The 15,231-nt window shown below is 45.3% G+C and overlaps 1 protein-coding gene across 2 annotated transcripts in view; it reads right to left on the minus strand.

Moving 5' to 3' along the window:
* The window catches only part of ANTXR1 (ANTXR cell adhesion molecule 1), a 155,151-nt gene that overhangs the window by 109,555 nt on the left and 30,365 nt on the right, over positions 1-15,231 (minus strand). For both annotated transcript variants that reach the window (XM_090051159.1, XM_090051158.1), the window contains exon 9: positions 8,186-8,246. In XM_090051159.1, the coding sequence (XP_089907285.1) occupies positions 8,186-8,246 (61 nt within the window). The remainder of the gene's footprint in view (positions 1-8,185; positions 8,247-15,231) is intronic.

Raw genomic sequence — 15,231 nt, forward strand, 5'->3', positions numbered from 1 at the left:
GCTCTCTGTTCCTCATCAGAGCTGGCTCCTCCCCTTTGCTCTGTGGCCAGAGCTGTGGCAGAGACTTGCAGGCACAGGGCATCTGCCTGGATTCTCCCTGCTAAGCAGGGATTATTCTCCCCACACCTCTGTCTTATGTAGGATCCCAACTGCTTGTTTAATGCAGACCAGTTAACAAGGAAAAGGGGCCAGGATCAAAGCCAAAATGTGCAGAGCAACACAGTGATTCAGTGGTGAGCTGTTTTCCATTTCATAACTTTGTAGTTCATATAAGAAAGCAAATTATAATTAGTTCTTTGTGTTTCCAGTTCAGGCACCTCAGCATTAGCTAGCAGACCATGTGCTGGCTATGTTTCGTACTGTGGGAGAGGACAGGTGGACAGGCTTTTTGGAGCTAATCAACAGGTACCTTAATGTCCTTCCTTGGGAGAGCTGTTTAAGAAGAGCTCCTTTAGTTAATGGAGAGAGACTTTGTTTTCTTAATGGGTTGATAAACACTGAGTTAGAGTTATAGTTAGAGGTGATAAACATTGCCTGCTGGGCTGCTCAGGAGGAACAGAATAATCAAAGCATCCTGTCCAGGCCTGGTCACACTCCCCTCAGCTCAGCCCTGTATAAGGGAAGGGAGGGCTGCTGTATCATCCCCCGGCTTCTAGCCTGAGCCACTATAGGCATGTGTCTGCATTTCTGGGATGTTTGTCCAGTTACAAAATTGATTTAGCCTAGCCAAGTTAAACTAACCTGCAAAGATTGAATCAATTCAGATTCAGGCTTTTTGAATATCTGTTCCTAGCCTTTAAGTGGTGTGCTAGACACCCCAGGTTTGAGCAAGCACAGCTGGATGACGTAGTTAAAGTACTACCAGTCTCCTGGAGCCTTGTCTACAATAGTTTCCAGAGTTGCTGCAACCAGTGCAGATGAATCAGTGATTACTGTGGTGGGAAATTTTGACCACCTCCTAGCCACAGCCAGTATGGGGAGGAGAGCATACTGTAGCCTTTGAAAAGGTGAAACAAGAGCTATTCTGGTCTGTGCTCCCAGAAACCTTTTTCTGGAAGCAGACACAATGGTGATTTACAGCTTCTTGCTAAGGGCAACAAGGGAGAAAACCTTCTTACTGCTTTTAGTGCCAGCAAAGGTGATTAAAATAATATGTGATTTATCATACAAGTATTACAACATTAAACTGCCAGCTACATCCCAAAACTGCCAATCAGTAATTTGTCCTGTATGGAAAGAAAGATTATAGAAAAAGATGGCAGCCCTGGGAGCCCAAAACTGGGATAGAAAATACTGAAAGAAGTTCTGAGATTGAACTGACATCTTCAGCTGCAGCAGGAGAGATGTACAGACAGACACCAGGCACCACCTCTCCCTGCCTATTGTCACCTTCCTTCTTTGTCTTTCAGTCACTGTGGATCATGTGGGGAAAATGTTTATGATTTATCTCAGAGAAAATGCTTGAGTAATCAGGGCATCACAACATAATCTCTGTCCTAAACGCCCTCTCTGCCTTTCGAAAATTCCTGGCAGCAGAACTGAGCCAGTTTCTTCTGATTCAAAGGGCTTTTTTTCCCTTATGTATTTATTACAGGAGACACTGCCCCCACCCCCAAGGACCACCCTTCCCCCCACCCCAACCCCTAAGGGACTTGTGCACTAGAGCTGTCCAAGGAGCACATTTGTTCTGGAATCTGGGCTGCAGTCCAGGCTCCATTCTCTTAGAGCCAATAAGGGTCAGCTGCAGACCATCCCATCACATCTAGCCAAGGAGGCTGGCTTTCAATCCCATTGTGTATTGTCCAAGCTCATTCAGGAAGAACGGGGGAGCAGTGCTAAGCTCTGGAGGGTGGGGGAATGGAAAGTCCTTAAGACTGACCCTAGAGATCTAAAGCCCTGGGATACAGGACTTGAAATACAGTAAAACATAGCATACAGACAGTGCCCTGCTGATCTAACTTGGAATTATAATTAATAGCCTCAGTAAGAATGATCATGTTCCAATGTTTATTTGAATCTAACAGCACAGAGAGCAGATTTCGGAAGGGAGAGTTTCTAGGGCTGTGCGAAGCTTCGGTCCCTGATTTGATTCAGCCCAATTAAGGGCTGAAGAGCTGGACCAGGAATTCTCAGGTCAGCTCGCAGAGGCAGTTAAGTCAAGGGATGACATGGTCATCATCAGTGACCTAAACTACCTAAACATCTGCTGGGAGGAGAAGTAAGTTAGGTCTGACTGCTTACATAGGTTCCTAGCCAAGATACAGGACCTCCATGCAACCCAGGAGGTGCACAGTCCCACCAGGGGAAATGCCTTGCTGGACTTGGTCCTGGCCACAGGCAACAACCTGGTGAGGGGGCCGCGAGTTCTTGACCACCTGGGCTGTAGCAATCATCGCCTTCTGGAATTCACCATCCAGTGCAGGTTGTCAAAGGCCTGCAGCAAGGCAGCAGCCCTGGACTTCAGGAGAGCCAATTTCAATGAATTAAGGAAATTAGTTGGGGAGGCACTGAGGTCCCGGAGGGGAGGGAAGTTGGGAGTCCAAGATAAGCTGTCATTCCTTAAGGAGACAATCCTCCAAGCCCAAAGGACAACAATCCCAATGCGAGTCAAAGGCGGCAAGAGTGTTCAAAAGCCCTCATGGCTCACCAAAGGCATTCAGGATCATCTGAAAGATAAAAAGGAGGTACACACCCGATAGAAGGTAGGGGCCATTATCAAGGAAGATTATACCTCCTTTGCCCAAGACTGTAGGGGGGCTATTAGGAAGGCTAAGGTGAACACAGAACTAGGAGTAGAGACCCAGATCAAAGACAACAAGAAGTCCTTTTTTAAATATATAGGGAGTAAAAAGAAAGCACCAGGTAACATGGGGCCCCTGCAGGACACACTTGGCAATTAGGTGGTTGCACCAGATGACAAAGCTGACCTCTTTAACAAATTCTTTGCCTCCATATTTCTGAGCAGGGACCAGGATTTCTCCCCCACCGGAATCCTGGATGGACTCAGGAGAGGCACAGCCGGGCCCAGGGTCAGAGAGGACCTGGTCAGGAAACTTCTGGTGGGACTGGACATCTTCAAATCAGCAGGTCCAGATGATCGCCACCCAAGGGTGCTGAGGGAATTAGCAGAGCCCACTGTGGTACCCTGGCACAGCTTTTTAGTGGCGCTCTGGCAAGGTGCCAGAGGATTGGAAAAGAGCCAATGTGGTCTCCATTTTCAAAAAAGGGAGGAAGGAGGGCCCAGGAAACGATAGGCCCGTTACTCTTACCTCGGTCCTGGGGAAGCTCTTTGAGAAAATTATCTAAAAACACATCTGCGAGGGGCCAGCAGGGGAGATTATGCTTAGGGGCAACCAACAGGGGTGCATTAGAGGCAGGTCCTGTCAGACCAACCTGGTGGCCTTCTACAGCCAGGTCACAAAATTTTGGGATGCAGGTGTTGTGGTGGATGTAGTATTTCTGGAGTTTAGGAAGGCCTTCAACATTGTCTCTCACCCTATTCTCATCAAAAAATTAGGTGACTGTGGTGTTGATGCCTACAGTCAGATGGGTCACAAATTGGCTGGAGGGCTGCACCCAGAGAGTGGTGGTGGACTGGTCATTTTGGACCCAGAGAAATGTGGGCAGTGGGGTCCCCCAGGGCTCAGTCCTCCGGCCTGCACTGTTCAACATCTTCATCAGTGACTTGGACGAGGGGCCGAAAAGCACCTTGTTCAAATTCACGAATGACGCTAAGATGTGGGGAGAAGTGGGCACACTAGAAGGGAGGGACAGGCTCCAACTGGACAGGTTACAGGGATGGGCAGATGAGAATAGGATGGGTTTCAGTACTAACAATTACAAGGTACTGCACCTGGGGAGGAAGAACCAGCAGCATACCAACAGGCTGGGGAACTCCCTTCTCGTCAGCGCAGAGGCAGAAAGAGATCTTGGAGTCATTATTGATTCCAAGATGAACATGGGACGCCAATGTGGGGAGGCAGTCAGGAAGGCCAACCGTAACTTGTCATGCATCCACAGATGCATCTCAAGCAGGTCCAAGGAGGTGATCCTCCCCCTCTATGCGGCACTGGTCAGGCCACAGCTGGAGTACTGCGTCCAGTTCTTGGCGCCGAATTTCAGAAGGGATATGGACAACATGGAGAGGGTCCAGAGGAGGCCACTCACATGATCGGGGGCAGCAGGGCAAGCCCTACGAGGAGAGGCTATGGGACCTGAACCTGTTCAGCCTCCACAAGAGAAGGCTGAGGGGGGATCTGGTGGCTGTCTATAAACTGGCCAAGGGAGACCAGCAGGCACTGGGACAGACCCTGTTCCCCCGAGCACCGCCAGGAGTGACCAGAAATAACGGTCACAGCTGACAGAGGGTAGATTCAGGCTAGATATCAGGAGGCGCTACTTCATAGGGTGGGCTAGAGTCTGGAACCAACTTCCAAGGGAAGTGGTGCTTGCTCCTACCCTGGGGATCGTCAAAAGGAGGCTGGATAATCACCTTGCTGGGGTCGTTTGACCCCAGTACTCTTTCCTGCCCATGGTAGGGGGTCAGAATTGATGATCTGCTCAGGTCCCTTCCAACCCTACTAACTATGAAACTATGAATCAGGAGACCCTTTAATCTCTCCAGATCGAATCGGAACCCTCTGAATCGATTCGCTGAATCTTTCCAAATCTCTCCAATTTGGACATAGGCACAGCTCTAAATGTTTTTTCTACATACCTCAAGATAGCAGGCAGCTCATCAACACTGCGATGCTGGGGTGGATGGAGTGTCCCACAGAAGCACAGGGCACTCCCCAGTGTGCTTGGCAGCAGACCCAGAAGTGGACCAGAAGTGCTTCTGGTCCACTAGCGGATTCGCCAGGGAGTCCCTCCCGTGCCTTCCTGGCTCAGTGACTGGTGCCTCCTGGGTCTGTGGGGCGCACCTGAGGTCCCCCCACGGCCAACCACAGAGCTGGGGGGAGGGGGCCTGCGCACTCCCTGGCAGACCCAGAACTACTGGTCCACTTCTGGGTTTGCATCCAAGCATGCAGGGGACCCCTGCACTCCTGTGGGATGTTCCATCTGCCCCCACATCTCAGTGTTCACGAGGTGCTCCTGCTACCTTGAGGTATGTAGAAGAAACATTTAAAGCTGTATCTATGGCTGAATTGCTGATTCTCCAAATCAGCATTGAATCTTCAGATTCAGATTTGGCTGAATTGAATCGGGGACAGTAATCCAAATCAACAAATCAAATCATTGTCCCCGATGCGAGCTGAATCTGAACTGAATACAGCCCATTTCACACACCCCTAAGAGTTACTGCTGATAGCTGAACAGTGAGGGTGAGGGGGGAATGGAGTGCACTGGTCAAACTGGGATGCCTGATATCCAACTAGTGCATCTACTGATGACAGCACTGACCCCGATTCAGACTTATCTAATACACCCCAGGGAGAACAAGGATACAAACCTAGTTTTCCCACCTCTTAAGTGAGTCACTTAACCCTACACCTCCTGCCTGACTCAAGAAAGCTCAGGATTCAATGCTGGGGGAGATGGGGACGGACATTTTAGCTCAGTTCTGTTTTTGGTGAAAAGGTTCAATGTTTATGGAAAAAAAAACAAATATCAAAACCTCTAAAGTTGCTGCACATCAGAATAGTTACCCTCCAATCAGCTCTGTTGCTGTTTCTGTATGTTATTACTGAAACAATGCCCAGGATGACACTGGTGTTGTCTTGCCAATGAGACATAAGCTTGATATCCTAGATAAATAATCATGGTCAGTAAAGAACCCCTAGGCATTTTTCAGGGTAGCATCACTTCCTTGCCAAATCCTAACTTGAGTAATTGTGCAACATCTCCCTACCCTTTCCTTCTTCTGCTAATTTAGATACAGAGTTCATGTGTACTTTCTATTAAGTCTACTTAAATATATGATGAATGGATGCTCCAAGAGTTACAGAGACCGTAATAAGGTGCCTATGAGCACATAAGAAAGTGTTATAGGTTATTAGAAACATTATTTTAAGTAACCTTTTGATCCATGTGACACTACAACAGTCTGTGGCACTGATCAATGATTTACTGAAGGGTCCCGTCAGTATGCATTAACCTTTTATAAAATATGCACAAATTGACCCATAATGGAACCAAAACTTTTATGAACTGTTACCATACTCGGGCAAGACTTTTGCAATGCCCAACCTAAAATCACCTCCATTTCAGAGCTGAAGAGATCCCCATATATTATTGGCATATCATTTACTAAGTTACTTTGTAGTTCTTTTGAATGAAAGGTCCTCTTTCCAAGTACAAGACTATAACTGTACAGTCGATAGTGCACTATACAGTCCACATTTTTAGTAAAAAATTCTTTCAGTGGGAAGCTGGGAGGGGAAATAAATACTAGTAACTATTAGACAAACTAATTCAGGAGAAGCTCAGCATTAAGTAAAAAATCACAATACCAAGGATAAGTTCTGTATTCAGTTATCTGCCAATGTTTAGTTTGGTGACCTATGGCTTTGCTTATACATTTACTGCTTGTAAGGCAGATGTACAGTCTTTCCAATAATAGGAAACTCAGGAAGCATGAGTAGAATAAATAGTTCTGAACTGGAAACACAAAGAACTAATAATAATTTACTTTCTTATTTGAACTACGAAGTTATGAAATGGAAAGCTAATGGCAGAGCTCACCACTGAATCACTGTGTTGCTCTGCACATTTTGGCTTTGATCCTGGCCCCTCTTCCTTGTTAACTGGTCTGCATTAAACAAGCAGTTGGGATCCAGTCTGTACAATGAGCCAAGTTCCTGGGAAGCAGCTGGGTCTGGAATCATCTAGAGAGTAGCTCAAAGATGCTGGGACCAGCTTTCAAGCTCCATGATGGGGTTGGATTTTGTCAAACTGGGAAATACTATGTTCACTTCCAACAGTTGTAAATCTGGTATTTAGAAACCTGCACTATATCCTAAGCATTAGGGGTATACAAAGCGAGCCCTATTCAATTCGGATTTGGATTCGGCCTGAATCAGGAACAGTGATTTGATTAATTGATTTGGATCACTGTCTCTGATTTGATTCAGATTAATCCAAATTTGAAGATTTGATGCTGATTTGGAGAATAAGCAATTCGGACACAGACACAGCTTTAAATGTTTTTTCTACATACCTCAAGGTATCAGTATGGTTTGCTACGATGCTGGGGTGGATGAAACGTCCCACAGAAGTGTGTGGGGGGCTTCCCTGCACACTCCCCAGTAGAACTGGAAGTGGACCAGAAGCGTTTCTAGTCCATTTCTGGGTCTCCTGCCAAGTGCACTGGGGAATGCCCTGCACTTCTGTGGGATGCTCCATGTGCCCCAGCATCGCAGCATTCAAGAGCCGCATGCTACCTAGAGGTATGTAGAAAAAACATTTACAGCTGTGTCTATGTCTGAATCTCCAAATCTTTCTGACTCTCTTAATCAATTCGGAGGGTTCTGATTTGATTCGGAGAGATTAAAGTGTCCTCTGATTCAATTTGGAGATTCGGTCACCAAATCGGGCTGAATCTGCTGAATTGAATCAGGGATCGAAGCTTCACACAGCCCTACTAACCATAACCACGGTAGACAAGCACTTCTAAGCATCCTCAGCATTTCCTTTACACTTTTGTTGACTGTTTAGCTCAAGGCCTGTACCTCTATGATTGTCAGTTTTAGTTAGTCCCTTAAAACTGCCCTGTATAATCTTAAAATGGTTAAATTTGGAACATGAATGTGAAATATTTAGATGCCAGAGGAACTGACATTGGAACAGGAGACTTGAGTTCAAAGCTTCCTGGTCACTGTTGTAAAGCATTTCACTCATCTACACTTGTGTGAGCACTAAACCTGAAGGATAGAATCACCCATACTGTCCACATCCAACTGGTGCTGCGCCGAAGGTTGGCTGCAACAATCCTGTTCAGTGTAATTTCATTAAAAATGGGATTTTTTCATTAAAATAATGGAGACTAAAATTTATAACAAAAGCATACTTCATTCTGAAAAGCAATCTTTGATCGAAATGTCATCCCCCCCCCAAAAAAAAAAAAAAAAAAGATTTAACTTGAGTCAGTTGAACCTTTCTAGGCTCGTTAGGAACAAAGGATGGGTGGCCAGAGACAACTACTTTGATAAACAGTGAGGAGTAGTCCACATGGCTTTAAACTTACCCCCTGCACATATACTGGAAGGCTCTGCAGCAAGAATCTCAATGCAGGATTTCTTCAAAATCTGGAAGCCAGGAAACAAAAAAAGAAGATACATGATGAAGTATCTCAACATCCTCTCCTCTCAGGGAGTACATGCCATTCTAGAAAACACCAGACTCTGGAAACGTTTCCTCTCATATACCCTAAAAGAGCCCTTTGTACTGCAAATCACATATACTTTTAAATCTCTTTACAAGTGCTAGATTGATGCAAATGAGAATCTGACCCTAAGAGCTTTTCTGTTTTGTAAAACGGTTTGCAGGTGTAAGTGAAGTCTTAGAAGTATACTGGAAAATGCTGATAAGTTATAATGGGAAAGGCATTCATTCTGAATTATCAGGTAGCAGCTTAAAAAGAGTTACTCAAACAGAATACACTATAGTATTTGCTGTAAACACAAGGTACATGCTATCTTGCTATAAGCACAAGGGTATTTTACCAATGTACCTGCTTTAGGAATTTTGTTGGGACAATTACATAATTGTTTTTCCATAGATCTATTAACATAACTATGCTGGTAAAACCTTTCAACTTTGACAGCCCACAGGCTAATGACTTGTTGACATGAAGAGCTGTACTGAAAGGTACAACTTGAAATCAAGAGGTGTATGGATACATTCATTTCACCTTTAGGAAAGGTTGTATCATCTTAATTTAAGTCAATTTGGACTATGTTTAAGCTAAACTCATGTACATTTGGCTGGGATGATCTAGTTGGAGATGGTCCTGCTTTGAGCAAGAGCTTTGGACTAGATGATCTCCTGAGGTCCCTTCCAACCCTCACTGTCTATGATTCTATGAAATAATATGTATGCAGGGACTTCTGCACTGATTTAACCAACCCAATACAAGCTTCAAGCTATACAAACAATTGGAAAATTGAGTTGACTGCATCTAACTTCATATAGTAGGTGGGGAACATCACCATTCACAGGCTGTGCTAACATTGTTCAAGCTGTTCTTTCCAAACCACTCCTAACACCAGTGCGTCACTGTCTGCACTGAGTAGTCCCCTCACCATATGGACAGGCTGTAACCAGGAGTTGTGGGTCTTTAGCAGCACTTTCGATCAGTTCCTTAAGGAGGCTGCACTTCAGCAGATCAAGTTTTAGCCAGCTGCAACAGGCCGGCAAGTGTCAGCCAAGTACTGAGACTCAATCCAGCAGCAAAATATTTTTCCCAACCTTAAACTGAACCATCTGTAGGGAAAGAATTACACCGAATACAGTAAATTATGTTAAGAAAATAGACAATCTGGGATTTTGCTGCAATTGCAAGCTGATCTGTGCATCAGAAATACCTGATTGCAAAAGGTGCAGATGTAACTATGGAATAGTTTGGGTTTCTCTTTTTTTTTTCTTTTCTTTTTTTGAAGAGCCTATTGGTTACTGTACTTAGAAGTAGTGACGGCAGAGGCTGCAAGGATACCAAGGGACAGAAGGAACCAGGTCCATGTGAGCTGCTGACAGCGCTTGTGAAAAGAAAGAGAAGCTTTGCTAGAGCAAAGAGGCCATCCAGATGGAAACAGGAACTGCCAAGGAGAAACACAGAAAGAGAGAGAGAAAAGCGGGGAGAGAGAGTGAGAGCAGGAATTACAGTCAAGAGTACAACTGACAAGCATCAGAAGGATTCAAAGTGGTTTCAGGAAAAAAAAGACTAGATGCTGTAATATGTTACATGCCAGAATACCACCCTAAATGCTATCCCATCCATCCCACAGCCATACTCTCGTATCAGATTTACATGCTCCTGGGTATCATATGTGGCCTGGCCCCACTGACCATTCATGAAGGAAGTTACTAGTTTATGCAAATAACTGAGAGGCTGATATTTTTCCAGATTTTCTCCCCTTGAAAATGACTCTCTTTCAGAAATGGAGACTTCACATGGACATTTGTCCTCCCTCCACCCAAATTTTCCTTAATGTCTTTCGGTAGAACTTAAAACCAAAATCTTTTTTAACCTGTTTTATTTGGTTAGCATTTTTTCCATTTTCTTAATCCTTTTTAGCAGCAAAATGGGAGAGAGGTTGGAAGAGAAAAAAGAAACAACAAAGCATCAAAAACGTAAAATTTGGCATAATATTTTCACCAAAGATTTTAAAACATATTTTTTTTAAATGCACAGAACAAATATTAGTTTTCATCTGTAACCTGTATTCAGTTGTTTTAAAACCTATCATACTTTAGCCAGCTTCAGTGAGCAAGAGTTTTAAAAAATCTGGTCCTTGTGGCTTCACAATATTTCTTACATTTTTTAATTTTTTTAATAATTATAAAATGCCTACATTCTTAGAAGTCTAACATTGTTAATAAAGTCCTGTCAGTATTAGGTAATGATTTCAACAGGAACTCTTTCCTACCCTTTTTGCATGGTGGAAAGTGATACCAGTCAAGGAACCTGTACACTGCTGAACTACACTGGAGCGGCAAAGAAATAGCATAGGAGATCATTCAGTTGGTTTCCAAGCCAAGCATCTATGAATCACTCCTACTGTGCACTCAGTGGGCCAAGCCGACCACTGAATTCTGTTCTCATGACCAATCCAGCCCAGCATTCAGGCGATGACCTGCTGGTTCCACTTCGCATTTACTCTGGGATCTGCCGAGTGGCATTTGGTCCTTTTGCCTTGACTTAATTCCACGCCTGCTCTACAGACATCATAGTTAAATCACGTTCTTGTTGGGATAACACCATGGAAGTGAAAGTTTAGTTTCACTGCTTCGGTCTTCCAGCATGCACCATAGGAATACTGCTCATGCTGCACACTCAACAGGATACTGTGAAGCTTATTAAGCTACTATTTGTAGCCAGTTTGGACAGTGCTAAGTATAACACATTTGTATGGCTGCATGATACAGTTATAAATATTGAGGCTTGCCCTAGGTCATCAGGTGCCATGTTAAGCCACGTTTCTTCACTACAGCAGCCGGACTTCTTTATTATTATTAACTGGGCTTCTATTGAGTTGGGAGCTTTTAATGAGCAAACAGGACATGGATAAGTAGCAGAAAATTACTGTCTGTCTATATTAGTGTGAATGACCTTCAGTCTTAAGTGGAGGTACTGATTATCTAAAGCTTCTGCGAAATGCTGCAAAGCCAAATCTGTAGATAATTATAAAACACTAATTAATTTATTTTATTTACACAGTACTTCCCCTCTCCAGCATTGGTAGCATTGGCTGAATAGGAAGAAAAAAATTGGAGAGATGGATTTGGGGGTGGGAAGAAAAGAGCGATCATAAAGCATGACCACACAGAAAATGAACTAGAAATGTAAGATAGGCAACTGCTCTTTATGTATGAAAAAGATCTTCTCGAACATCATGTGAAAGTTTGGGCAGCCCCCAGATTTTGTATACTTAGGAAATCTGTGTTGCAGGCTGCATAACCAGGTCTCTCTCAACTTAGCTGCATACATGATGCTGATAGAAGCATTGTCAACATTAGCATGAGCCATTTAAGAGCCCTACATGGGGAGCTGGCTGCAAAAATCGCATGATCACCTCAAGGAAAGAGAAAGGGCATGTCTACTTCACATCCATGCTGTATCCTGGAAGGCTGATGAGCAGCTCACCTCACCCACTCGAGCAACCCTGGGCATATTCTAAGAAGCACGCCCAAGTGAGTGCCTGAGAACGGTGCTAGGACATGTGCTGGGACTACTCTAAGGCAGTTAGTTACAATGCCTCATTTCCAGGGAACCAGAACTTGTGGTAGAGGTGGTATTTTTTTATTAGATGAACTATATTTTTGAAAAAAGTTTTATTAGACCAACTAGATTTTTGAAAAAACTCATTTCCAGGGAGTGAGTGAATAGGGAACCCTGCTTGGTGGCAGTCCCATGAGCAGCACGGATATGGTGCAGAGAAATCCCAAGACACTTTTTTTTATTTTCTTTTTTACACCAAACAAGGTGGCTTTGGTTCTTGGCATGCACCTGCAGGGTGAACTCAGTAGAGTAGAATTTGTCCTTGGCTTGTACCCATAAAAGAATACTGGGAGAAAAATGTGTTCCACCTTAAAGTTTCCTATTGCAAACATATGACATACTGGCAGACCAAATGTAAGGGTTGAGATGTGCTTTTAACTGCTCTTCCCATGTTCTGTCTTTTTACATATCTTACGATAGGATGACAGGAAAATACAATGAATTAGCAGGTGATTGAAAGACATGAGTATTTTACATTAGGGTGTCAATCCATCAAAGATACAAATTGTTGAAATCTCTTCCAAATGTAGTGAAAGATGCAAGCAAATCTATTCTCTTCCTGCTTCCAGTACTGCCAGCTGCCTCCCTAATGCTCACGCACAGGATTTGTATGGTTGGTTTGTTTCCATTCTCTGTGATCCTTCCCATGTCTGAAATGAACTTTTGGCTTGTACAAGGAGAGCCAGAGCTGTTTTACTGAATGGTTTTGGTTACAGCTGTACAGGAAGAGGTGGTGGTGTCTCCTCCTGACTTTCACGTTGTTTCGCATTTCTGCCTGCAACACTCTCCAAACAGACAAAGACATTCTGAGCTCCCGATAGACTCATGTTTCAGGTTCTCGCTCAAGGACTTGCTCCATTTGCTCTAAATTGATGTGTTATGATCTGTAGATGTTCCCCATGGAAACTGCAGTAACAAAGAAAGCTATAAAGCACTTTCTACAAAATTGCTTTCCAGCTCAAAGAGACCAGGTGCTTTCCCCCCTATTCCCACCCCTTCTTACAAGCTCAAAACCCTCATTACACAGGCCTTTTCAGTCTTTGTTTCATCAGGGATATCAAGAGCGAGAAGGCGACTGGTTCTCTTAATGATCATCTCATCCATAACTGAAGGGAGAGAATAGGAAGCCCAAAAGGGCTCAAAATAGCATGGTCCTGGGCATCTTTGGCTTCCTCAACTTTAAAGGGAATTGCAGACATCTTTGAGGATTTTCTGTTACGTAAGTGTGTGTCTTGATTTTCAGCATTATTAAAATGTTCCCTAGAGCCCAGTGTGAACAGCTTGACTGTGTACTGGGGAGCTGTGTGGGAGGGAGGTGGTCATTCCTTTTCCCCAGGTACACTTTGGAGTTTTGCACCAAGTCTGCACTCCTCCCAGGTTGCACCATTTCATTTTTGTCTCCCTTTCTCTGCTTGGACTATGGTCTTGGTGCGACTCCTGAACCAGAGCTTCTGCCCATGGTTAGGTGCCCTTGCCATGCTGCAAAAGGCACCATCTTGCAGATATGATTAAAAGGTGAGTTTCTGGCTGCCAGTCATCCAAGATCCACTGGTGCTATGGGCAGGTACCCACTCTAGCTCAGTCAGATATCAGAAGAAATGTAGATGCATAAGTGTGAAGCTCTATCTAGGGTAATTAGCCCTGCTGGAATGGCAAAGGCTGCACTATGGAGGACAGACGTATGCTCTCTTTCATGAGCAGGTGTGCCATGCTTCTTTGTTTCAAACTCAAAGGGTCTGCTTTGCAAAGGAAAAAACAAAACCCTTCCTTTCCTACTTAGCAGCAGACAGTACAGCTGTTCTGCAAGCGACTGATGCCCCTTCTTCTTTGTAGCAGGATTCTAACTCCTTCCTTTTGCAGGTAGCTGGTCATGGTGTAGCATGTTTTTTTGCTACTGCTTTTCCACTCCACCTGCTGCTGCTGTCATGTGAATGCCCCATTGAAAGCGACAAAATCACTTCTGGATGCTCTGCTTTGGCAATCCCTCACAGTTGGGGATGATGGTCTTTCACGACTGTCTTATCTGTGTGTAACCTGGGTACACCCAAGGGTGTGCCCTGTTCACAAGTGGATGGGATGTGTAGGCAGGAGGGGGTACTGTGAGAGGGATGCCAGAATTTCGAGCAGATCCCTCTTTCATCTACAGAGTTAGCCCAAGCCCAAAATTCTTAACTATATACAATTTATTGAGTTATAATATACATAAGCATAAAGCTAAATATCATATACATATATTTACACAGTGAACATTAACCAAGGTCAAATCCTAAATAACACTATTTACCCATCACAATAAAACAGTTTCAGCAGCATCAACACAATACAACATTTCAATTACAAAATATAAGGCGTAAACAGGAACAATTGTAATAACACCTATTCCTTAATATAGTCCCTGACCCATGGCAAGAGATAGTTCTCCTTCCAATGGGGTCCCTTGGGGGGTGCCCAGGAAGCACCAGGGGCCTCTCCCCTTAAGGCCTTGACTAGGCAGGGGGATGCTCACCCAGCCCCTTCTCTGGGTTTGCCCGCCCCAAACATCTTTCCCCTGTGGGACCCAAGGGCCCAATGACTCACGCTCCCTCAGGTGGTGATGGTTAGGGTGCAGCACGATGGGGTCACCTCTGCTGAAGCGCCTCTCCAGGCCTCTCTTGCGCCACTGGGCTCCTCCTCACCCTGTGCCCCGTTCTGTGCACCCAGGGCTCAGCTCCTCTCAGCGGCTGCACCACTGCTGCTGGCTTCACGCTGCAGCACTACTATTTCCCCTTGCCCTGGCTTCAGCACCAAGGGGTCTTTTAGCCCAGGCTGGGCCCTTCAGGCTCTGTCCATTCATCCTCACGCCGGGTGGCTAACCCAAACAGCCTCCGCTGCTCCCTGGCTTCCAAGGTCGGGCCCATGCGCCACCCTGTACACTGTGGGACCTGGCTGCTTGCTGGGAGATGCGGCCTGAGCCACCTCACTGAAGCCCCCAAGGCCCTTGCCCTGTGCGGTGCTCCACGCACCGTGTGGCCCACTGCCCATGCCAGAGTTGCAGGCTCGAGCCACTGCTTGCCTGGGCTCCACGCACCGAACCGCGCACCATGATGGGCCCGAGCAGTCTCACACCACTCCCAGGGCCGGGCCTCCCTGCACCATCCCCGTGTGCTGTCAACAGCCCAAGCGGTCTCGCACCGTTCCCAGGGCTGCTCCTCCAGTGGCGGCTTCAGGAGCCTTGGGCCTATTGCCCGCTGGGGGAGAGCTCCCCAGCTGTTCTTGGCTCCACTCTTCTCGAGTCCCTCGCCACATTGGCCCCT

This window comes from Crocodylus siamensis, chromosome 6 (genome assembly GCF_052110815.1).
Source record: "Crocodylus siamensis isolate JL-2025a chromosome 6, ASM5211081v1, whole genome shotgun sequence".
Taxonomy (NCBI): Eukaryota; Metazoa; Chordata; order Crocodylia; family Crocodylidae; genus Crocodylus; species Crocodylus siamensis.